The 26,164-nt window shown below is 34.5% G+C and overlaps 1 protein-coding gene and 1 pseudogene across 5 annotated transcripts in view; one reads left to right on the plus strand and one right to left on the minus strand.

Moving 5' to 3' along the window:
- Window positions 1–227: 227 nt before the first annotated feature.
- Window positions 228–26,164, minus strand: part of EPS8 (epidermal growth factor receptor pathway substrate 8) — a 152,264-nt gene continuing 126,327 nt past the window's right edge. For all 5 annotated transcript variants that reach the window (XM_015590079.2, XM_015590080.2, XM_015590081.2 and 2 more), the window contains 7 exons: window positions 24,218–24,354; window positions 20,914–21,022; window positions 19,924–20,067; window positions 10,883–11,105; window positions 4,221–4,401; window positions 3,201–3,330; window positions 228–1,529 (listed from right to left, as the gene is read on the minus strand). In XM_015590079.2, coding sequence (XP_015445565.1) covers window positions 1,416–1,529; window positions 3,201–3,330; window positions 4,221–4,401; window positions 10,883–11,105; window positions 19,924–20,067; window positions 20,914–21,022; window positions 24,218–24,354 — 1,038 coding nt within the window. In that variant the 3' untranslated portion in view covers window positions 228–1,415. The remainder of the gene's footprint in view (window positions 1,530–3,200; window positions 3,331–4,220; window positions 4,402–10,882; window positions 11,106–19,923; window positions 20,068–20,913; window positions 21,023–24,217; window positions 24,355–26,164) is intronic.
- Window positions 9,419–9,537, plus strand: LOC112480439 (annotated as a pseudogene).

Raw genomic sequence — 26,164 nt, forward strand, 5'->3', positions numbered from 1 at the left:
GTGACTGACTATAACTAGATAATAAGAGGAAAAGATGATGAAATAAGAAAGATGGAAATAAGAGAAATGACTGAAGAAAGTATTCTAGAGTGACTTCTACACACTCAAAAATACAATGGAAATCAGTTAAAAAAAAAAAAAAGAGTGGGAATCTTTTTCCCATTCCACTCAACCTCGATTCCCAGGCTAAATACCAAAGATCCCTTTTGCCAATGAGTCAGAAGCCATTTATTAACATACAGCAAATACTGTTTATTGCAGACTTTCCAGCTGACTCATGTGAAAAAAGGCACTATGAAAATTAATGAATCTAGATAATCTCTCTAAATGGATTTATGTTAAAATATACAACATTCTTACATAACATCTGTTTTATATATGTGAAATAATATAACATTTAATGACAAAAATTGTGTTTCCAAAAATAACATTTGTTGAAGGTTAAGTATCTTTCTTTTCTATCTCTAGAATCTTTCACAGGATTAACATATGTGTAAATTACATGTTTCTTATTACCAGAAAAACTTGATACAGATAAAACACATAAAATGGCCCCAATTTCCTTTTAACTACTCATATCAATATTCAGAACTGAGACCTTCATTAAGCAAAATACTATAACTCACACCACTGTAGGCTAGCTACTTCCTGTGACAGACTGAATATATATGACCTCTTTTCCACTTGTGCTTTCTCATATATAAGAACACAGAATAGATAATAAGCAGAATATAAACTAAATCAAAATACAAGCTATACAAGGAATTGTAATCAACAGAGCCATGACAAATAAAATGCCTGGGAATGCTCTATAGGTTTATATTTGCATGTCCAAGGCCTTGTTGTAGTTTACAGCTCATTAAATGTCTTGATTTTTTTTAAAAAAAAAAAAACTGTTGGCATTAAGAACTTTAAATAATTCGAAATATTCTATCATTGAGCACGTCGAATAAGACATTTAAGTAAGCAGAGGCTAACCTAAAGTAATCTACACCCTGCTTGGCAGACATCGTAGTCACAGACAAAACTGAAATTGTTTAGATTTTGAATCATGGGCAATGTCTTTGTTTTGTTGCAATAAATAAATTCATCACTGTCAAAAAAAAAAAAAAAAGCCTGCTTATACATTGAAATTATAATGACATAATCCAGTAAAGGAAACTTCACCTTGGTAAAGTAAACAAAATATTTCCCAAGGTCAAAAAATTCTATTTAAAAATTCTCAGTTTTAGTAAAAATAAAGGGCCCAGGAGCAAGTCCTCTGCTTACTTACGTTTGCATTGTTATTGTATGGCGATAAATTAAGTATACCAAGAGATAAGAATCTGACATTCCCTTCATGGCTTCTTAAAACAAAGCACGTTAGAATAATGCCAAAAGTTTAAATGGAGTTTAAAAACAAACATATAAAGAAATTAGTGACTGCTTCCCTCATCAAAAGATTCCACTCCTGAATCACTGGCAGCAGCACTGATTTTTTCCTGTCGTCTTCGCATAATTTCTTGTAACTCGGAGCTGCCACTGATGTCCTGAAAAATAAACATGGTTCAGACAAGATGGTTACAGTTTTGTGCAGGCTGCAGGTCACTTAATCAAATGGCTCAGGGTAAACGTCCTTCGCAGTTTTCTTCTAATACCTCTTGGGGAAAAACCAAAGGCTGTCCTTCATATGAGTGATGCTACTGGACTTCACTAACATATCACGTTAATAATTTTTTCATTTATAAAAGTGTCTTAGGGCAATTCAATCAACTTCACTTGAATATTATGAAGATAAATCAATAATGCATGTGGACTGCTCTAGATTCCCTGGGAGCAAGAAAGTATGCACATGATAAGCATAATAAGATGGGAAATTATCAAAGAACCCTCTTTAGTTCAAGCAAGATACTCGTCTCCCTTTAGAGGATTCTCAACTCTCAACCAGACTCAAAGACTGGGCTCAGAATACACTAAGTTTCCCTCCATACTGTCCTGACCCTGTGACATCGCATCAGCTTCTCTCCTTTCCAAGCCTTCCTACAATCGTTGTGCACCCCCCTCATCTTGCTCTTGTCAATGGAAGTTTCTGGCAACACAGGTGAGTAATCTAAAACTAGATGAACTAGATGCAAGAGAAGGGTGTGGTGGCTGAGGAAGATGAAGAACCTCAGGTACTAGTTGGTTTCTGCCTTAATTCACAGCCTGAGGAACAGGAGCAAGAGACCAGTAGGCAGTAGGCAGTGAGGGCAAGTAACAGAGTTAGGGAGTCTGGACTGAAGAAGTTCAGCAATGTTAGAACGGACATGAACTTTCTACCATACCCTTAAAAAGTAATTTATACACCCTCAATAAAATTAGAATGTATTACAATGGTAACAAAACTGTCTCGGAAAAGATATAATCCTTATTCATATTCAATATGCAGAAAGCCTAACAAAACCCCCAAGATAAATGTCGTAGGGAAAATTTCCAAGGGAAATAAACTTGCTCCCGACTAAGAATAGTTATGGGATTGTATGCATGAAGCTATTTCACCCTGGGCTATTTAACTATTGAATTTATATAATATACCTGCCAGAGATAATTATGTATCAATTTCACACCAAAGCCTATATCCTTTCATTTGAGTCCAAGTATAATTTTCATGAAAGCTATTAAGAGCTGTGAGATGTAACAGTTGGAAACTACTAACTTTACAAAGCCCATTTTAAGTAGAGTAGGATATTGGAAGCTTAAGTATATCCAATCTAGAAAACATTTACTCTCCTACTTCCATACAGATAGCTACAATTAAATAATCACTCTTCAGGGCTCCCTATTTTCATGATCCCTACTTAATATTTTCCCTCTGATTACTCAGATGTATAACCAGGCCTAAGATATATGGCTAGGGTTTTAATACCCTATAACCTCTAACCTACTAGAATCTCCAAATTAAATATTAAAGACAGGCAAAAGAGTTCTGACCTCTTAAGGCATTTACTCAGAAGTAAATGTTCACCACTGTATCATTATTAAAATTCCTACAGAAGTAGCTAACGCATACAAAATGCAAATATTAGGCTTTTCATTAAATGTCCAAAAGTATATGACGAAGCTCCATGTTACATGAGCGTTTATAACAAATTAATCTCCCTGCAAATGGTCATTTCAGAGCTTTCAATTTGCAGTCCACACTCTACAAATGCAGAATAACGCCTCAGGCTGACAAGTCATACCTCTAATGCAGCTTTTTGTACGGTGATTTGGTTAAAGACTCTTGCCCCTTCAGGGCAGACAGTCTTCAGTTCATCTTTATTCAGAGAGAAAAGTTGTGCACCATTTAATACTCCAAGACTATTGACAGTCCTGAAAAAACAAAAGCAGGAAAAAGAAATAAAAATATTGTCCAGAAGAAAGAGAAAAATTCCTGGTCCTGCTATAACCTCTCCTTTCTAAGTGTTCCTTACACTGGAACTCATAAATGGAACTACAGTGCCTAGACAGAACAATGGCTAGGGACGCTGATTGTGAAATACGAAAAGGAGCCAATTGGATTTAGTATCGTTATTGTTTAGTCCCAAGTCTTGAAATTTGGTGTTTTGCAAGAGGAACAGATAACTTTCTAGTAACCAGTTAATTAACTAGTGTACCTCATTTTTGATTCATGCTAAGTGAGTTTATAACATTCAAGTTCTCCTGAATATGTATTATTCAAACAGTTCACTGTATCAAATAATGTAAACTGTTAACAAACTCTAAGATTATAGATAAATAGAAACTTTACCATGGGTTTATTAAAGGAAAAACCCTATTAGATTATAATGTATGACAGGTCGTGTTATCTGTTTTTTATTTGCCTGGAATCTATATCCTGCAGCACAAGGAAAGATTCTGCTATATGTTGCTATATGTCCTATAAGGTCTGGAGAGTCTAGCTAAGACCATAGTCCTACCCTGTATAACCTAAGGAGGGAGAAAAAAAGCTACCAGCCTCAAAGCTGCTGACAGTTTGCTAAAGCGATCAATGATGAACAGACATCACTATCAAGAAAATGGAGTGCCATTAAATGATAGTTATTTCAGCTTCTTTCAATTCTTTTTTAGCCATAAAGAGCTAAAGTCATTTCCTGAGCATGAAATTAATGTAGTTTAGGCTCTCACATTTTTAAAGGGTCATTTGTGACATCTTAGTGACCAGATTGAAAACAATGCATGTTTAGCACAGAAAATTGGAAAGGATTCCCAGAGAGGCTTACATCGGATTGAACCCTTTTGACTGTAACCACGTCTTCACATCCTCTGGAGTGGAGTCATAAGTGATATTGACAACTGGCACATTCTGCCGTGGCACATGGAACTTCTTCTGGGCTGCGCTCCGACCAATGGTCAACCTGTGGATGAGTTCATCCTGCACTTCTTCCATCTGAGATTTCCTTCCTAGAGACCAACAAGGAGTAGGTTATCATTAAAAACTCCTAATATACATCTCTCTCTAAAACCCAATGCCAAAAATCCTTTGACCCCATAGGACTTATAATGTTCCTACCATCTTTCCTCACTTTCGTCCTCACTCGGTATAAATTCCATGATCAATTATTAAAATCACTCCCTAGCTCTTTTCCTCTCTCTTCATTGTACTCTTTTGGCAAATCTCCACTCCTTGTTAAATCTAACTTTCTGCTTATTCTGTGCCTGCACCTGCACACTGAGGATAACACAACAATGCTGAATAATCTCATGTTAAATTCATGAATATAAACTTCGACTGGGCCCTTAAAGCTCCCTGACAATCATACTGCATTTCCTTAGGCTAGTAGTTTCAACTGGGGAAAATTTTGACCCCAGGGGACATCTAGTAATGGCTGGAGACACTTTTGGATGTCACCTTTGGGGTCGGGAGGGGGAAGGATACTGCTATTACGTAGTGGGCAGAGGTCTGGGATGCACAAAACACTCTGCAATGCATAGGCCATTCTCCTGAAACAGAATTATCCAGCCTCAAATATCAACAGAGCTCAGGTGGAGAATTCCTGTCCTAAACCCAGACTTTGTAACTGCCTACTGTTAGATACGCATGTAGTATCTTCTTCCTGTGCAAACTTCTAGCACCTATGCCACTATCCTTACCCTGAGCTGATGATCTCGCTTTCCTAATTTCTTAAAAAAATAATAAAGAAGTTAGAAGAGAACCTCCATAAGTTCCTCTAGCGGTTCTCGCCTACCAGCACTTTCTCCATACACACTACCTTCTTTCCTTCCTATTAAGTTATTAAGATGAACTGTTCTCATGCTCCTAAGGCCAACCCCTCTATGTGTGTGTGCATGAGACTCCATGGCCTCTATTTAAATATTTTGGCAGTAATTTCTCCCTTACTTATCCTATGTTTGAATTTTCCTCTTTTACTGAATCATTTCATCAGCATACAAACATGTTATTATTTTGTTATTATTACTCTTACCTTTAAATAAGCCCTTTTTTGACCTCACATCTCTTCCCAGCTACAGCCCATGTCTCTGCTCCCCTTTCAGCAAAACTGAAAAGCCATCTCTACTAGCTGACTCCAATTCCTATTAAATTCATTGCAATTAGGCTTTTGTCCTCTTCCCACCACTACATTTTGCTAAACTCTAATGGTCAGTTCCCAGTTCTTGTCTCATTTAACTTAATCAGCAATATTCAAAGGTGATTCCCTCCTTGAAACACTTCCTTCTAGTGGCCTTCAGGATACCATTCTCTCCTGATTTTCTTTCTGTCTCCCTGGCCTTTCCTTTTCAGAATCCTTTTCTGAAGATTCTCATCTCACCGGCTAACTAACATTACAGTATTCCAGGGCACAATCCTTAGACTTCTCTGCCTGCAGTCACCCCATCAATGATCGCTGAGATTAGTCTCAAGGCTTTAAATGCCACTTAAAAACCAAAATAATTTCCCCAGTCCAGACTGTTGCTCAGAATTTTACATCCACATATGCCAACTGTCGACTTGATGTAGTCATTTAGATGTCTATTAGATACCTCAAATATGACATGTCCAAATATATACTGCTTATCTTCTTCCTAAAGGTTACTTTTACGCAAGACTTCCCAACTTCGTTAATGATAATCCTTTTTCCAGTTCTTTTGGCAAAACACCATGGAGCTATGCTGAGTCCCCTTTGTCTTTAATTACATCCAATCCATCAGCAAATCCTGTTACTCTTACCATCAAAATACACCAAAAATCTTCCCATTCCACTCCATTTTTATTGTTACCAGCTCGGTCTAAGCCACCAGGCTACTTACAGGGCTACCTGCTTCTACTCTCCATCACCCCACCCTTTCTTCTTCATTCTTTTCTTCCTCTTCATTTTTTTCACACAACAGCTAAAATGATCCTTTTAAAATGTAAGTCAGATATTGCAACTCTTGTGCTCCAAACCTTCCCACATGATCCAAATTACTTCTAGGAACAGGCCTTAGGTGGCCTCCCTCTCTCTGAGACAACTCCACTGCTCTCCTCCCGTATCCCTCAACTCTAGCTCACAATGGCTTCCTTGGTACTCTTCAAATTTAAGAGCCTTTGCCTGGCATGCTTTGCTCCTACATATCCACATGGTCACTCTTCCCCTCCTTAGATATCCGCTATTTAAAATTGCAACCCCCTCCCCAGTAGTACTTCCTACGTACAGGCTTTATTTTCTTCCATTCCGCTTAGCATCTTCTAATATTTGTTATCAACTCTGTTATTTACCTATCTATTTCCTTTTATTAAATTATATGCCTTAGGGGAAAAGGCAGTTTTGCCTGTTTTGTTTGCTTTACCTGAAACACCTGGAACAGTGTAGGGATTCAATAAACAATCACTGAATAAATGAATGAAGGAGGCGTTCTGCTGACTTTTTCACTGAGAGACTTTGAAAAGCATCACGTACAAAACAACTCCAAAAATCACATTGTTAATGAATAGCAGAATTTAGCCAGAATTGGGTTTTTTGACTTTGAGCTTATGGCTGTTTTATGGCCAAGATCATTGAAACCTCTTTAACTTACCTAATATCCCTCTCCCTTAAATATTTTATGCTTATGGAAATGATGTATAAAATACACACACAAACACACACACATACACATACACACAAATATACATTATTTGTGTATCACTTTCAAGGATTAAGTACAAAAAACTGATTAATAGTAATCTACTTATCAATTTGGCAAATGGCAATGACTAAGGGAGCTTTTTGTGGCTATTGTTCTATAATTTCTTTTTTTTCAGGGAAAGTTTTAGAAAGTGTTTGATACTGGTCACTAAGGGAGCTTTTTGTGACTATTGTTCTATAATTTTTTTTTTTCAGGGAAAGTTTTAGAAAGTGTTTGATATCCCTGGGAAATAAGTGAAAGTGTGAAATAATGGTGTAATGTTCTTTCAGTCTACTTTTTTTTCAATGCTTCAGCTATTCAGGAAACCTTTGAAGAAAAAGTCAAAAGAAAGATCAATAAGAGAAAGGAAGGGAAGAAGAATGAGGAGGCTAGCAGAGTGAGAGGGAAAATTATTGATTGTTACATGTAAGTAACATACCACATGCGTTTCATTGGTTAACTCTTTTAAATCACTACATCATACTGCCATACAGCACATGAGTACACCTCAAAGGAATAAAAAGGAAAAATTATCACCACACTAAAAGATTTATTTTATTATCTACCGACTCAGCCACTACACACTCATCTGAAGTGCATGTCTTCCAGGGAGTACAAAAACCTCTCATAATGTGCTCCTGTCTTTTGGTTTCCATTTGCAATGTTCTAGTACACAACAACAAACCAGACTAACTTTATCCCTCTTTCTAAAATAACACTTCTGATTATAAAGGATTAAACTCAAATAATAAGGTCTAACATTTCAAAGGACATAGAAGAAATGCAAGATGACTGAAGCATTGATATCTTCAAAAGTGATAAGAGGAGAACTTTTTTGAACCCTGCGATAAATCAATCTGAATAGCTTAGATGACACATGGCTCCAAGCAGCTCGTTTGAATAGGCAACCACAGTTACGCTTCAGCAAAAGGAGTCTGGCTCTTGCTACTTGTTACATTTTAAAAGCAGGCCTGTTGATTTTTTCCTTGTTCATGGCTATTTGGCAATATTTTTACGAGTATTCACTTTATAGTTCCTTCCATTTTATTTTTATAACAAATCTCGCTAGTAAATAGAGAATACATGTAGCAAATAGGCATATTTTGAGAGAAAGCTGGTTACTAATAAATAAATGTCTATTTGATTCTATAAGACTGTTGAGAAGCCCCAACATTTATTCAGAAAAAAAGTGTTGTCCAAAAGTGCTCTAGAAAAAGCTATTAAAAAATACTTGTTTTATAAAAAAGAAATATGTTTATTTAATGTCAAACTATACTTTTGAGGTATCTTCAAAAGGAACTTTATATAAGTAAATGTGAAGTTTTATTATTTTAAGGAAACAAGTACATGTGTTAATTGTAGAAGAGATGTTATATTTTATATACCAATGTCACCTTTTTACTTATGAAAAACAGACTTGAAAATGGTGAGTCACAATTATCAGGAGAGGTCTCTATCTTTAAAGTACTCTAACAATGCATCTTTCCCATTAGGTTATTCTTAGTTTCTTCGACTAGGACAAAGAACAAAATGTCCCAACCCACAGACTGCTCCCAGTGGGGACTGGGTGCTCTGAACTCTGATCCTAGGCCTGGAAAAAGAGTGCCACGTGTCAAAGATTACTGTGCTGACGTATCAAAAGAGGGAAATATTATAAACTTGTGGTAAAAATGAAGGGAGAACAGTCATTTGTAACAGGAAATTTTTCCTTAGGGAAATCAATAAAAAACATAGAACTTTCTCATCTCAAAACCATGTCTTTGGTATCACTGAAAAAATATAAATGTCTAAAAAAATACACAATTTAAAAAAAATTTAGTAGCATATTACATTTACATACACACGTATCTTCATTCAAACACAGACACACATACAGTTATTTTTGCTGCACAGAAAGAGTTCATTGCTTTTCCAAAACCTCATTTTTCCATTAGTTTTGTGGTAAGGTCAAGATATAGAGAAGGAGGTGATTTTTAAATAGGCTACACTTCAGGAGAGATAGTAATGTATAAAAGGAGGCTTATGCTTCATGAATTTAACCAGATTTTCTAAAACAATAGTTTTAGTGTTTTCTTTTTTAATTTTTTAATTTATCAAGAATGGCTACAACTAAATAGATATGGCTATGATTTACTGAGATAAGAAAAACAGTAGGGTAAAATGGGAGTGAAGGATTCAATAATTTGGTTTTGAATTTGAACCTTAAGGATTAAATTTCAGCTACAATGTTAATAGTTCAATACATGTATCTAGATGTCAGATGAGATTTGATAGGAAGACATATTTGGGAGTCATTCCTTTTCCATCTATATAGATGGTTATTTAAAGGTATGGAGTCTATGGCCACGCCACCCTGAATGTGCCTGATCTCATCTGATCTCGGAAGCTTAGTAGGGTCAGGCCTGGTTAGTACTTGGATGGGAGACCACCTAGGAATATTGGGTGCTGTAGGCGTTAAAATAAAAGAAAAGAAAAATAAAAAATAAAGGCATGGAAATAGACTGTTCATCTACAGCAAAAGTATGTTTATGGAGAAAAGAATCCAGAAAAGAACTGAGCCCTAGGAACGGTCATACTGAGAGAATGAAAGATATCCTTTATACACATAAGCACAAACACACCCTTTACACACTTTTATCACATTGAGGAATTATCTTCCCAGCTCTAGTTTTCCAATAATTTTTTTATATCAAGTATAGGTAAAGCAAAGCAATTTCATAATACTGAAAAACATAATTTGAAGATTAAACAGACCAGTCATATATCAGAAGGTAAAACAAAATACAAATTATCTTAGAATTACCTTTGGCTTTCAAATTACCCTGTTCCCAGTCCCAATGAGGATAATCCAAAGTGGGCCATGGGGTCTCTTTTTTTCATTTATTTAAATCTGGTTCTCATTGAAACCATTCATATGAAAAATGAAATTTAAATTTATGAAAAAATAAAGTTGACATCTAAATCACATGAAATTTGAATTTGGAGGGCAAATTTAAAACTGCTATTGTCAGGTTGTTTATATTAAGCTAGTGTGCTTGTATCTACAAATGTCAACAGTGCTCAGGCTGAAAAACCTGACTGATTTCGACCCATATGACATATTATGTCAGTGAGCAAATATCTACTGCTATCATCGGCAGCATCACCACTGACACTTTGGGCCAGGTAATCCTGTTGGGAGTCGAGGTTGGGTGTCCTATTCATTGCAGGACATTGCTAAACCTTCTTGGATTCTACCTATTAGATTCCAGTAGCATCCACCCAATAACTGCGATCAAAACATGTCTCCAGACAATATCAAATATCTCCAGGGGAAAGGAGTAAAATCATCCCCGGCTGAGAATGACTGATCTAAATGCTTTATATGCATTATCTCACTAAATCCTCACAATTATCATATGAAGTAGATATCATTATCCACTCCCCCTCCACTTTTCAGATACTGAAGTATAGAGAGGATTATTAAATTGTTCAAAATCACACAGCCAGTAAGTGATGTTTCACTATATGCACTCAAGTACGTCTGGTTCCAAGTCTTCACCAATATATTGGACTATGTGTAGAAATATACATATTAGAGAACAGAAAGAACTTCTTGTTTCTCAGAATTACTTGGAGGATGAGAAACTAAGTGAAAATCTTTGCAATCTATCAAGTATTATGCAAGTATAAAGGACTATTATTTATATTTAATTTACATTTTGAATATATTTAATACTAGTAAAATCAGTAATAAACAATATTTTAATTGGCAATGCTTTTAATTTGCTTTTAATTTTTGCCTCCCTGGGGAACTTACGGTCCACTGGAAGTTGTTTGTGTCTCTGGCTATCTCGCACAGTACTGCCACCACTGTCACTGGAGCTGCTATTCTGACGGGTGACATTTGCTGGGACCTTTGACACAGGAACAGGTGCTGGAATAGAAGGTGGAAGGGGGACAGGAACAGGAGCTGGTGTTGGAGGAGGTGACGGAGCAGAGGGAGGGTCAGTTGATCTTGGACCATACTCCATCCTTTGTTTCTACAAAAAGACGAACAATTAATTTGAAATTGTAAAAATATAAACCTGGCCTAGGAAAACAAATTATACTTGGACAGGACATTTTGGGCATAATATTTATTTGTTAACTTACTTCAAATTCATAGCAAATTTAAGTATACGTGTGTTCATATACATGCACATATATACACATCTCCAATCCTACCTGGTATAATAATCACTCAAAATCATCTTTTAAATACTCTACATATTTGTTCAAAATCCAAACGTAAATTAAGGAGTCAAAAGTATGCACTAATAGAAAATAGTATCATTAATAATAGTAACAAATGTAAAAAAAAAATTAAATTTAAACTTGGAATCATACACAACCAGAGTAGGTCAAAAGATTTTTGGTTATTTTATAATTTCCTTTAATAAAAACTTCTAATTGCACTGGAAGTCTAAATATGAATAACATAAAGCATTACTTACTCCTTATTTTAAATGTGTGCTATATTAAAAAAAGTTTAATTCTGTTTCCAAGTAATTTGTTAAGAAGAAGGGCAATATTACAGTAGATAAAAAGACCAGGTTTTAAAGTAAACAAGTAATTTTAAAATGCTGTTAATTTATTCCAGTCATAACTCTTTGTACCATCATCTTAATACTAATTTATTAAAATTAGAAATTTTCCTTGTTAAAATGGGAATGTTGTGGGATGGATGGTGGTGAGGGTAACGGTAGGGTCTAATTCAATGATTATGACTGCAACTCAAAAATGTACATTAGAAAAAAGGCCATGTAAGATTTATATTAACAAACATGGATGTAACAATACGCAATAACTTTCGATAACATTTTAATCATGATTGTTAAGGCAATTAGAAAACAGTCCAGGTATATTCAATATTAAACTACATACAATAGTTAAAACTTTAATAATTTTAGTTAGTAGATAACTGCATTATAACAAGTTCCAAATTCTCAAAAGGCATTTTTTTTTTTTGTAGAATCAAAGACAGAGCAATGGACTCATAATTTAGGTAAAGTTTAGATACTACACTTGTACTGTTTTGATTATTCTAAAATCCAAGATTAGCAGATAAAATGTAAAAAGCAGGCCTTTTGGTAATCTGGTCCTTTGGTTAGAACAGTATTTACTGTCAATTTTTAAATTGGCCCAAATATAAGGTCATACTGATTTTAAAAGAGGCCTCCCCAATTTCCACAGAGATCAAAAACATGAAAATACACACCACACATACATACCACTTTTTAATTAAATCATTACTCGAAAAAACAACACACCAACCATCATCATAGTCACCTACACAGCAAATGAGTAACACCTGTGGAAACCAGCATGGGAGGGCACCCTGGTTCTTTTCTGCTGTCTCTTTAAAAGCTACCACTCACCAGCCAGCGGGTGGAGAAGGGGGAAGGGCATAAACCAAGGATGAAAGCGGAACTGACTGAAGTGTTTATAATGGTGCTAGATAGTGGAAGAAGGGGCATGGAAGGGGGAAGGAAAGAGGCAGGCAGGAAGGGAAGGAACAGGGAGTTGAGATTCATGGAGCAAGCCGTGGAGCTAGATGGGAGAGAAACAGAAATTGTTGACCCTTTTAGGATTCAAGACCTAGGAACAGTTCTAATATATTAAATAAAAGTTTATTTATTTAATTATTATTATTTTTGTTGTTGTTGTTGTTGTTGTTGTTATTATTATTATTATTATTTATCACAAAACAATGTTCCTATATTTGGGCCAATAAAATATTTAAAGAAATCAAAATACAGCAAACATCACCAAAATGTAATACTTAGCACACACCAAAGTCACGTGATTAAAATATATGCAATGTTCCCTTGACAGAAATGGCCTTTAGACAACTGCTTGAAGGGCTAGTAAATTCTCACTTTGGGATTTCAAAAGTGTAAGAGTTTATACTGCTGTTTTTAAAGCTTAAACAAACAAACAAAATGCTATCAGTGATTCATATCTTCTGCTTTCATAAAAACAAAAACAGCTAGGGTTTTGCTATCCATCAAATAATACTGTGAAAAACTGAATACACTGTGTATTACTGTCATAATCAAGCCTGAAGACAGGCTCACCAGATCTTCTGTGTCTCATTTCACTCTTCAGTCATTGCTATTTAATGCAGCCTTATCAGTATAACCTAATAGGCTTAAATATTTTATACATGTATATTTGATTAAAGTAGAGAAACCATATGAAAATTTTTCATGAATTATGCCATAAATTTTATTTACTTGCATATTTTCTCTTATCTTAATCCTCTCTTCCTGCCTCATGCTTCCAACCCCTGGAATGTAAAGGGGGAAAAGTGCCTTCCTTAAATCATTACACCCTGTTCTGAAATGGCAACCAAGTCAGCTTTCATTTGGAAACTGATTTGTCATTCTTGGTGTGGAGGAAACAGAATCAGTATTGACTCCTGATCTCACTTTCCTATCTCCCTCCCTATCTTCCCCACTCCATGTTACCTACTACTCAATGTATGGCTCTTCTCTTTAGCACTTCTGTCCCTTGGTGATTTTTGGTTGGAAGTAAGAACCAATGACTCCAATGTACCCTCAACTTAAGGAAAGGTTTGGAGAGCAGAACTGTACCCTGAAATTTCTTCTGAACCAAGGGTGCTGAAGCTTCAAAGTCAAAAAAGAAATCTTGACCAATTTTTCCCAGTTTTCCTAGGACTTTTTCAGTATTAGCTCTGAAAGGCCCACATCCCTACAAACACCTCAGTTGTAAGCAAACTGAAATGACTGGTCACTTTGGTGTGAACCTATTTTAATACCATAACTGGCCCTACCTAACTCTTGCCTTTTATCTCCCACAAATATATTTAAAGTTCTGCTTAAAACAAAATCTGTCTTTTTCTCTTTTCTTTCTCTGAAAGAGGTCGGAATTACTAGAACCCATGGAAAATTGATAATTAAGTTGGAATGAGTCACTTTTTTTTAGCCACTAAAGCTGAGTAGAAATTCTCCAGGATTAAAGAAAGTTATTTAGAGATAAGCTCCTGATTCACACAAGACACTGTTTCACAGGGGAAATTATGCAAGTAAGCCCAACAAAACCATTAAAATTGAACTGTTCTTAAAATTTTAACCTATACACTTTTCTTCTAAATTTGATCTCTTTGGGGCTCTGGAGAAAACTAGGCACAGCTGGAACATTTGGAGGGTGTTAAGTCCAGAGATTGAATCTAAAAAATTATATTAAAAAGAAGTGTCATGAGGAACAAATGTGGGTTACCTCTGACAGCTCGCCAAGTAATTGCTATTAGGGAAATGGAGCAAATCACATCAAATGAGAAAATTAACACAGGAGATGAAACTAAAATAATATCAATTATAATTCACATCAAATATCAGAAAATGTGAGCAAATTAATTTTTGACAGTAAAATTACCTGCCCACAAATCAAACAGTGAAGGAGCTTGTAAATATATAATTATTTTCCATCACTCTTATCTAGCCATGGAAAACTAATTATATAGACTCACGTGATTATAAACAGTATAGGCATTTCAATAAGTATTTGTATATTAGAGTACTGTGTTTTTAAAATATTAAGATATAGGTTCATCTTATTCTTATAGCTTATAAAGAATACACTTATAGTACATTAAATGTAAGACTAATTTTTTAAGGTTGAGTTTACAAAAGGAAATATATATCGTAGTGTGTTTTTTTGAGGTTTAGTTTTGAATTTGTAAGCATTCTAAACAGGAAATTTTATAATTTTGCACACATATGCATGTAGGGCAATAATTTATAAACATATACGTGTGTGTATCTATCTACCTATCTATCTATTTATTTACTTATCTATCTATATAGAGGAAGAGAATTTATTTGAGAAAATGTCAACACGTGAGGCAGAATAAGAGTAACCATCCTTGTCTAAAGGCCGTACCTCTAACTAATAGATGAATAGAGTGTTTTGAACTTAAGCTTTTTAAAAATGAATATTATCAGAAAGTTTGTCTGCCGGAATGAATATGAAAATGGTCACTCTCTGTTCAGCAGTATCTGAATATCTAAACTGAGCTTGAAAAAGAGCATTAACAACATGGGCTGAAATTAGTAAAGCTAATGGTTTAGTAGTTACCCGGAGAAAATATTTCAACTTTTAATTTAGGGCTATTTATACATGTATATAGAAAATAACAAAATTTTATATCTAGATTGGATTGTAGAGATCATGAAACTCGATCCCATCCATTTCAAAGCTGAGCAAATTGGAGTGCAGAAAAGTAAAATGCTGTCTTTAAGGTCACACAGATAGTTAGTGGCAGAACCAGAACTAGAATTCTCGTCTACCAAAATCTAGATTAGGGCTTTTTCCATGGTATCATGATATCTCTTGCTAAGAAATGGAGAAGACAAGAAAATTTCTATTGAATTCACAGGACCATAATAACCAGACATTCATAATTATTTGTATCTTGGTAGAGTCAGAATATTTATAATAATAATAGACTTCATAACCCATATAAATGCAAGACTTCTTTACTCAAACGTCTGAGAATATTGGAGATAATAGAGGGGGAGGTTTGGTGTCTGCTCTTCGCAAACAGCGTGACACTCTATATAGGCAAAAGGGTAATTCTAGCAGGTCTGGGAATCACATCAAAAGAAATATGGGAAACTTCATGTGGCAAGTAGATTCCAGGTGAGGAGAAAGCACCCTGGATGTCCATCTGTTTCCCAGATAAACTACTACTAGGCTCAAGAAGGCTCTACAACAAAATTTTTATCAAAAGATATGTTATTTATCTTCATTTCTCCATACTCTCTCATAAGCATTTACTTCCTTTTCCCCGTGGTTTCATTCAGTCCTTTTTAGTGTTCCATATCTTTCATAAATTCTTTATCATCTCCCTCCCTTTTATTTTTAAAACTTTGCTAAAGCCATGTGAGAAACACATTAGGTGGGAATAGCTGTCTTCACAGAGCTGTTAAAAATCACTCCAAAGGTGAGGATATTAAATAGCCTGGACTCTCAGGGACATCAGGTGGCAATTCAACACCTATTCACTACTGGTGCCAGGTCCTAGCATCCCTGCCATCAGATGACAATTTCTAACCAAAAGTGTGAACAATAGGCAAGGGCTGCTCTTGTGCTTTTCTCTCAGGAGATGACGTTATTTATATATTTCCTCTTTAGAGGAAACGTAAGGGAAAGAAAATAAGAGTAACAAATGTGTACATTTTTAAAAATTGAGTGACTTACAGGTACTACGTGTGAATAGTTTACATCAAATACCCTTATTCCCACTATCTGCAAAATGTCCACACTCTATAGTGAATTATATAATTTGGATTATTATACTAAATTATAAAAAAAAATAATTGAGATCCAAGGAATAGATGCATTAGGGAAAAATCCAATTCCAAGGATGGTGACTGATGAGGTCAACTTTTAACACAGTACAATGTGTGGTAAAGCTATTCTAAGAAAATGTCCCTTTAAGCACTCACACAGTGAATAACTATATGCCTATACAAAATGAGATGCTGATCTCTTCTAAGCACTATTCCCCATACTAGCTGAGTACATCAGAGCATGAGCTGTGGGCAAGTTACTTCCCTGTACCTTAGTTTCCTTAGATATACAATATGCCTACTTCGTAAGGTTGTGGTGGGAATTAAATGAATTAGTATTTGCGAAGTGCTTAAACCATGCCTGACATATACCATGAGCACTGATCACTGGGATTATTAATGGAGTATAATATCATTGCTATCTGTGAATGTGAAAAAAGTTTAAGCAATGGAATATTAGATATCTTCGTGCAATACAGTACAGGGATATAAAATGTTTTTTATAAGATGTTTCTTTAAATTTCTTCATAATTTTGATATCATTGAAAGGAAGAGAAATGGACAAAGTATGTTGGCCATTTCTGAGGAGAGTGACAGTAACTATTCCTAATATACAAGTACAAAGAGAGAAGCAAGCCATGGCAGGTGGCTTAGAGATTAGATTCTGGACAGCAGACTTTCACGGAGGGTCTGCTCAGAGCCAGGCTTTGTCTTCCTATTTATCAACTACGACATGCTTGCACTCAGTAAATATTTGTCGAGTGAATGAATGAGATGAATATGACACAGAATTGCCTTTGATATATTTGTAATCCAGTGGAGTTCTATAAGGTTAGGATGTTAGGATCACTGGAATCTATATAAATATGTGGTATCTTTTTTGTCATTCTGAAATAAGCTGCAGGATTTTTTGTTATATATTTTAGATAAGGATATTTGGTAACACTGTTGTAGAGATATAAAATGACTGACATGTATTTCTGAGGAATTTTTTTCTTTTTCATCTTAATCTAATGTGTGTGTGTGTGTGTGTGTGTGTGTGTGTGTGTGTGTGTGTAATGAGGACTTTCAGGATAGATAACACTGTTGTAGAGATATAAAATGACTGACATGTATTTCTGAGGAATTTTTTTCTTTTTCATCTTAATCTAATGTGTGTGTGTGTGCGTGTGTGTGTGTGTGTGTGTGTGTGTGTGTGTAATGAGGACTTTCAGGATAGAAATCTTTTTAACAAGCCTGCTTATTAAAATTTTACAAAACTTTGGTGGGTTTAAAAAAAGTAGATTGTTTTTAATACCTGTTAAAAGCAGGGCCCTCAACCTAAACACACACACACTTCTATACACATTTTCATATACATCACTGCATTTGGAATTGCATCCAAAAATTTTCAGTAGACAGTCACATAGTGTTAGAAGTTTAAAAGGAAATAGCCCAAATGGGCAATCCCCACAAGTTTCTATTTACATACAAGAACAAATCAAACTCCTGAAACAACCAAAAAGATTTTTTAAGTGTGAGTACTTAAAAAAATTCTTGGTTGTGCCAAAGTTGACAAAACTATAAGATGAAGCTCTGTTCAAGAAAGGAGGGATAGGTTTTATGTTCTCGAAAAGTACTCTCTCTATCTATGATATATATTTATAGTTTGGGTTCAATTTTAGACAGAAGCAACCTTTAAACAGAAAAGTCAACTGTGGCTCAAGTCAGGAATCAGAACTGAAGAAAAAGACAAGACTGAACAGTAAACAGGAAAAAGTAAGAGAGGTTAAACGCCTTAAGAAATCGCAGGTGGGGGGAAATACTTAGAATTTACATTGTTTGCAAGTTTTAGGTATCTTATGGGAGTTTCCATGCACATAAATAAAAACAAAATTGGATAATTGCATAATTGTTTTTAACATCTAAAATATAAACTCTTGGCTTCTGTTCACAAAACTATATCCTTTGTGAATAGTGTCTCTTACAGTTTATCATGAGTTAAATATTAAAAACAGTCCATAGAGCTCAAAGGGGATAGATATACTCCATCACTGTTTTCGGCATATGTTTCAAGCACACACTCTTTAACACAGTATAAGGCATTCAGTCAAAACCTCTATAGGAAAGAACATAAAGAATTTGCATTTATAAACCAAACAAAAGACTATATTAATTATGTCAGGTAACCACATCTCAAAATCAGAAAAGTCAGGATGTAGAAAAGAAAAAGGTATTATAACAAAGTTAGGAAATCCACTTCAAAAATCCATGGGAAATGGAGTAGACCATACCTTGAATAACTCAAACTCCTTCTTTGGCATCAACAGCTAATGACAAACGATGAACATAAAATAAATATATAATATATATATGTATATCAGGCCAGCCAAAACAGCACAGCAAACAGAATTTCCATTGCCATCACTTTAAATTATGAAGATACATAAACTGTAAATTATTAATTCTTTATTTTAAATGTTTGCTTTATTATTGGATTCTAATAAGGTTAGGTGCAGGACCTGTACTAGGCTTGAATGCCACGAGGAGCCAGAAATATTTAAATGAATGGACATGGCAGCACATGACCAAGATTCTAGGTATGGACAGTCTATATTTTACTAAGCCTAGGCATGAAAATTAACGCTTCCACTGCATAGTCTACGTAGCTTCTACTCAAATTCATGACATTATTATGTGATTAGATGTGATCTTTTGCTCAAGATTCTGATAAAAAAAGGAGAAAAAAAGGCATCATAGATTCAGAGGCTATACATGAGATAGTCCACCCATTCTGTCTCTGCTGGCAGACTGACTCTAGAGATCCTGTCACAGACCCCAAATCTCAACACTTTATAGCAAGTGAATTCAGATGCTAGGGTGAATGAGATAACCAGGATCACTTAAATCCTGGAATGGTGGCATAGAACTCAAGAATTTTTCAGTGATCAAGAAGAGAGAACCTTACCCATGTAACCTATATCATAAATACATTTCAATCTTAAAATCTAGAGAGGAAAAATATTATAGCCCAAATGAATAAATACGCATGTGCTGATGTAAGGTGAGATAAGTACAAGTTCGAAGTTGGTCAGTGGCAGAACATTTAAGAGAATGAGGGCAAAGCCCAGTGAAGAAGAACCACTGGATATTCCAGCCACTGTCTGTGCTATCATCTAACAAGAAGCCAGTGACTAGGCGGGCTATGGTTAAGAGTGAAGAGGCAGAAATATTATTTCTCCATATGTCAGAAATTTTATAGGGTGTAAAAAATAGCGTTCAGAGAAAGTCATTTAATTATAAACATTTTGAACAATTTCCCAAAGAAGTAAACCATAAAATATATGTATAATTTCTCCTATGTCTCTCACCGTTGCCTCTGAGCTATCCTAAAAAATATGTACAAATTGTACAACCATTAAGTCTCAAAATGATTAATACACAAAAGGTATTTAAATCCTATTTAAGAGGGATAAATTTGGAAACTTGTAAAAGTTAAATTTTGCTCAAAATTCATAATTACCTGTATGGTATGTGTGTACGGTGGGTCAGCACGCCCTACTCCAGATTCTGTAGGTCTCACGATATCCAAAATGTTATTTGGCACAAATCCAGAGTTTCCACTTGCATTTCGAACTTTCCACCATTGCTTCCTATCATCGAGGATCTGTCATTATGCAAGAAGATAAAGGCATCATTTCTGTACCAAAACCAATCTATAAAGGAATCCAATTTTTATTCCTAGGCCAAGAAACTGTTTTTCACTTCTATTAAGTTGACTTTGCATCAGCATATTGTGGGATTAATGGTTCCTAAGAACTACATTAAATATTTTAATTACTAGTGTAGAACAGGTTTGGGACTACTGCTGTGAATCTACCCAAGGCTGATATTACCTCTCAAGAATGTTTATTTGCACTATTATAGATAACTAAAATGACTCGCTTGGAAAGGTCTATGTATTGTCTCCATCTTTGGAATAGAAAAGTATGAAAACTTTTTTTCTCTACAAAAACTACTGTGATTATCTCACATTATATATTAAAGAGGATGAACGCTCAGTTATAAACTAAGAAAAAAGATCTGAAAGTCATGGTAGATTATTCCTACAACCATTAATTCATTCATTGTGCCAGGGTACTAGAACAGGAAGAAGGAAATGTTTTCTCTTATTAAAATATTATAGTGCATCTACATCTGAGTTGATAACTAGCCTTGATTCCAAAATGAACAAAGCCCGGAAAGAGGACAAGGAGAAAGTAAGCCTAGAAATCTAGGCCCCTCCAAAAAAATAAAAGCCAAACACGCTAACAAAAAAACAGATAAAATAGCTTCCTCTCTTAAATAGATATAGCTATATGTATATAATAAGCTCTATCTTTGGTAAAATAAAATACTACTGAAGAATAATTCTTGACCTCAACATGTCTTTGAGGAAGGTTTTGATATACATGAAAAGAGAAAATATAATAAATCTATTTTATTAAGAGATATAAAGGTAAAATTCTATTACCTCTAAAATATCATCCTTTAGAACTGAGAGCTCACTGCCGTTCCTTGCCACAAAGTCATACTTGGATTTGGCATATTTCTTGGGTTGTGTTATGAGTGGATCATAATTTCTATTAAAAAAAAAAAGATTATTCTGCAAGCTCTTCTTAAAGGCTGAAAACAGATGTCAAACATTAAACCAAGCCAATTCCTAACAGAAAAACATTCTGACAATAATCTATAAACTTATTTTAATAGTAAGAACATGTCTAAGAGTTCTATATTTAAATAACTTTCTTAAAAAAACATTTTTATCATTAAATTACCATTAAAAGATTTAAAACATAATTACAACTACTTTCATATATAATACAATAAAACCTGATATACATGAACAATGAATTAATATTATTTTCTTCGTTTCAATAACCACTCAAAAAGTTAGAAAAACAGTAATTTCAGATTCTATTTTTTTCTCCTCCGTCATGCTCTTCTCCTCTATGATATGAAAAATAATCACTACTAATAATGGAGAGCTGAGTACTATAATAAAGAGTAGAATAAATCTCTGCCACTGTATATTTGAATGAATGGGTTAAAAAGAAAACTTTGCTGCATTTCCCTTGGAAGTCTTTGCTATCTTGTGTGTCTCAGAAGTGATTGTCCAGTATGCACTGATAAAGTACTTTAGAATTCACAAATCTTTAGTTTCTTGCTTTCTATAGATTAAACCTGGATATCCCACTGACCATAAGTATCAATCTGAAAATCATACTTCGTAATTTTTGAGAGGTACCAAATTCCCTAAAAGACTCAGAATATATAAAAATGAATGTATGGTCTCTGTTTCTGATTTGGAATAATAGATATGCACTTGCTGTAATGTAGATACAGAGAACAACGATCTGAGACTTCTCTAAAACACTAATTGCTTTTAAATAGCAGTAAATTAAAATCCCTCTAAGTAAGGGCTCTAACATCAACTGGTGATCTCCCTAATGACATGGTAATTTCACTGAAGAATGAATATACTTCTACATTCCTGGCATGTAACAGAGTTTAAGAATAATAATTATTATTATAAAAACAAATTCAAAACCTCTGTGTATTTCATATCAGACCAGAATGTTCAGATAGTTTTTGAAATTGTGATGATAAATTTTCATACCATGATAGAACATCAATGATCCAGGTAACTACCAACTATCTAAATTCTATTGTAATAACCCAGATGAAAGATGAGATCCATAGAGAGATATACAATCTACTCATCACTCAATTTATTTTCAAAAATTGTTCCTTGGCTAAATTTTGACAACCTGTCTATGTACCTGAATATCCCTTCACAGAAATTCCTTCATTAAATTCCATTTAAATTTCCTATATATCAAAAGTTATAAAATAAACCTTATGAAATTCATCACAGCAGTCTCTGAATGAGGAAAAAATATGTAATATCTTTAAAAATAATGTCCATTATATCACCTCTCACATTGTATATAAAGTTCCATGAGACAAATATTTTTGAGGAACAGCCAGGAACCTCAAAGACAAATTTGAAATTCAATCACAGATTCAAAAAATTTTAATTCTTATCCTCACTCTTGATTTAATTTTATACTTTACTTCATTATTTTTTAATATTAATTAAAATTAACATTACTTTAAGTACATATATTTAAGTGAGTTGCCTGAATCCATTTTAAAAGTAGATAAGATACAGTGATAAAACTAAATCAATCAGTGAAAGGTAAGCTCCCTTGATATTCTATAGAGATCAAGATAAACTTTTAAGACTTTGTGGTAAGCTGCCCAAAATAAATGGCAGAGATGTTTTCATTACATTACAGATTTGCGAGTGAAGGACAGAGAGGTAGTGACTCTGAAATGTTGAATACACTATCACATACTTAGTTATTCAATAAATCAATCAAATAAATCTACAAACACTTACTGAGTAGTCACAATGTGCTAGATGTGGCCTTAAAATGAAATATGATAAAAGGTTTCTAGTATCAATAGGTATTATAACTCTGAACACACATGAGAAATGTACTCAAGTAGTTTTCTAGCTACTTAGCTGTGAAAAGCTATCCCAATTCACTGGAGTTATGTAACAAAACAAAAAAAATAAGAATCACTAATCTGAAACAATTTCTCGAATATTGACACATAAGGCAGAAAAAAAAGAAAAAGAAAATATTAGGATGAGTAATGAGTCAGTCAAGAATTCCATGAAGTAATTTTTAAACTTCAAAATTAATTTTCACTATACCTATTGAAATTTGAATCTATAAACTAAAACGTATTTCATATGTTGGCATTTTCAAAATGTATTATTCATTGCTGGCTTTTCTTTGTACTCCATTTTATATGTTAGTGCCTTTAGAAAACCTGTATAATTTCCACAGCATTTTACTTTGGTATTCTTCTACTGTTGTTTCCAACAGAAGACAAAAATTTTAAATCTCACATTCCATAAATTCTATTAAGAAAAGAGCGCGCGCGCGCACACACACACACACACAAAAGGGCATGCAACACTCATGGTAAGAGAGGCTTTGAGGCAGCAAAGTACTAGAACAAGGCCTCTACACCACACTTCATCTGAATGATCACTCTCCCATATCCTTGTTACCAATATTTCACCTCCTTTTCTTTTTCTTATGTATACGGGTTGGTCTTTATGTCAACCTCACTTGTAGTAGCTGGAAAATAGGATTGAAAAACTGAACCTCTTCCAATTACTTTATTTCTTCCCCATCTCGATTCCCCATCTGTGCCTATATTAAGTTTTTTGAGATGAAATATGGGAAAATAAATGTAAAATTGGAAAGTGAGAATAAAATGCAGTAAGACAAAATGGCAAAAATGGCAAATAAGGAATTGACTTTAAATATTTAGTTTGTCTTTAAATATTCCTATCTAAAGGAAGGTTGTTTATTTTTGTCGGGGGAGAGAAAGATGGAAATTATTTCCTTTAAAAGTTATAGATCTGGAAAGATCCTTAGAGAACATCTGATATAAACTAGTGGAGAGTTTGAAAACAATTCTTTCTTCTTAATCACAGATTTTGTAAGAAGTGTCTTTTTTAAAGCAAAAGTCATCCAAAGGCAGCTGCACTAAGTTAGAATTATAGCCTGCAGGTCCTCCAGTTAGACATAGACTGAAGGCTTTGTTCAGCCAGTTCTATAAAGAAACAACAGAAACTTTATCAAACAATTGACAGATGGAAAGTTTAAAGCAGTGAACAACGCATACACTGGCACCTCTATTTGCACTAAATCAGATCCACAACTTTCCAAATAATGCTCATGAAATGTTACCTATCTACATGGCGATTAGGAGCTGGCTTAAAAGCAACAGCGGCTTCCCCTTGGTCCAGATGGGTCCCTCTTGTGTAAATGTTATTGAATGCATACCCATCAGGTGGAGGTGGAGCATATTCTAATACACTGGATTGCTGAAAGACAGAGGAAGAGAGATTAAAGCATCGCCGATACTAATTAAATGGCACTGATGTCAGTCAATAAAAACTCTCTACTATATTGTGATCAGTATCATTTTCAAGTGATTGACCATCAAGTTAAAAAAACTATGAAAAGAGGTTGATATATTTTTGTCAAAGATCTACTTAGAATAAGAAAAGTAATTAGTGCAAAGGCAAAATCTTAACTCTGGAAATACCCAGGTATAAAAACAATACAGGCATAACTTGGAGATATTGTGGGTTTGGTTCCATACAACCACGATAAAGTGAGTATTGCAATAGAGTAAGCAGTGATATTTTTGCTGGTGAAGGGTCTGGCCTTCAATTCGTAAAAAATGCAACATCTGTGAAGTACAATAAAGCAAACCGCAATAAAATGAGGTACGCCTGTAAATTCTTCCCTCAAGAATTTCAGTAATAAGTGATTTTAGTATTAGGTAGACTATAACAGCGTGTATAAAATAAAATTGTTTTAAAAACAACAATAAAACTCTTAAACCTTGCCTTATCTGTTTAAGAAACAGTCCTTTACCACTCTAGCAAAGTAATTATTATCACATGAAAATCGTCGGAACTCTGTGCATTAAAATTATACCACCCTCTCATTTTTTCCTCATTTTTAAATGTACACAGAAATTATTTTTGATTTTTTAAAAAATGGCAGCACTATTATCAGATTTACTGTTAAGGGAAACACAGAAAGGCAGAAAACACATTGATCTTGATAGTAAACAGTCTGGGAGAAAGCAATGCTGGAGTCACTTCCTTTGGCAGTTAACAACTCAGACATGAACCAACTGGGGGCTAGCCAAGAGCAAGAACTGGGGTCTCAGGGTCCTACTGAGCAGCATGGTTTTGAAACTACTGAGGGAAAATAAAGAAACAAACAAACAAAAAATCACCCAAGGATTTTATATTGTTTTCTTACATAAAACAAGGTATTCCCTGGGGGTATGTGTGATAGATCCTGAAGCACTGGAATTCCTTGGCTATTTCAATTGTTTACGTATTCACTGCAGCAAAATATTTGGAACTGCGAATGTTTCAGAAAACTATTGGGCACAGGTTCACTACAGTTAATTCTAAGGACAAATTTAGCAGGAGTGGGGCTGAGTCTGCCCACAAACAGGGCAGGTAAGGTGTTTCCAAGGCGCCAGTGTTGGAAACACCCACGTTACATTACTCCTATGGACTATGTATCAGGATACTGCACTTAACACACAAATAAAAACAAACAATTCTCACCATTTAAATAGCTTAATCCATCAACAAAGTAAAAAGGCAATCTATGAAGTGGGAGAAAATATTTGCAAATCATATATATATGTGTGTGTATATATATTTATATATATATGTGATAGCAGTTAATATTCAATAATACATAAAAAGCTCACACAACACAATAGCAAAAAAAAAAAAATAGCATTAAAAAATGGGCAGAGAAACTAGACATTTTTCCAAAGAAGTCATACAAATAGTCAACAGGTACATGAAAAGGTGCTTAACATCACTAAACATCAGGGAAATGGAAGTCAAAACCACAATAAGATATCCTCTCACACCTGTTAGCATGACTATTATCAAAAAGACAAGAAAAAACTAAGTGTTGGCGGGGATGTAGACACAAGAGAACCCTTGTGCTATTAGTGGGAATGTAAACTGGTACTGCCATTATGGAAGTTCCTCAAAAAATTAAAAATAAAACTACCATATGACCCAGAAATTCCACTTCTGGGTGTTTATCCAAAGAAATCCAAAACACTAATTCAAAAAGATATGAGCA

The sequence above is a fragment of the Pteropus alecto genome, unplaced genomic scaffold, assembly GCF_000325575.1.
Source record: "Pteropus alecto unplaced genomic scaffold, ASM32557v1 scaffold103, whole genome shotgun sequence".
Taxonomy (NCBI): domain Eukaryota; kingdom Metazoa; phylum Chordata; class Mammalia; order Chiroptera; family Pteropodidae; genus Pteropus; species Pteropus alecto.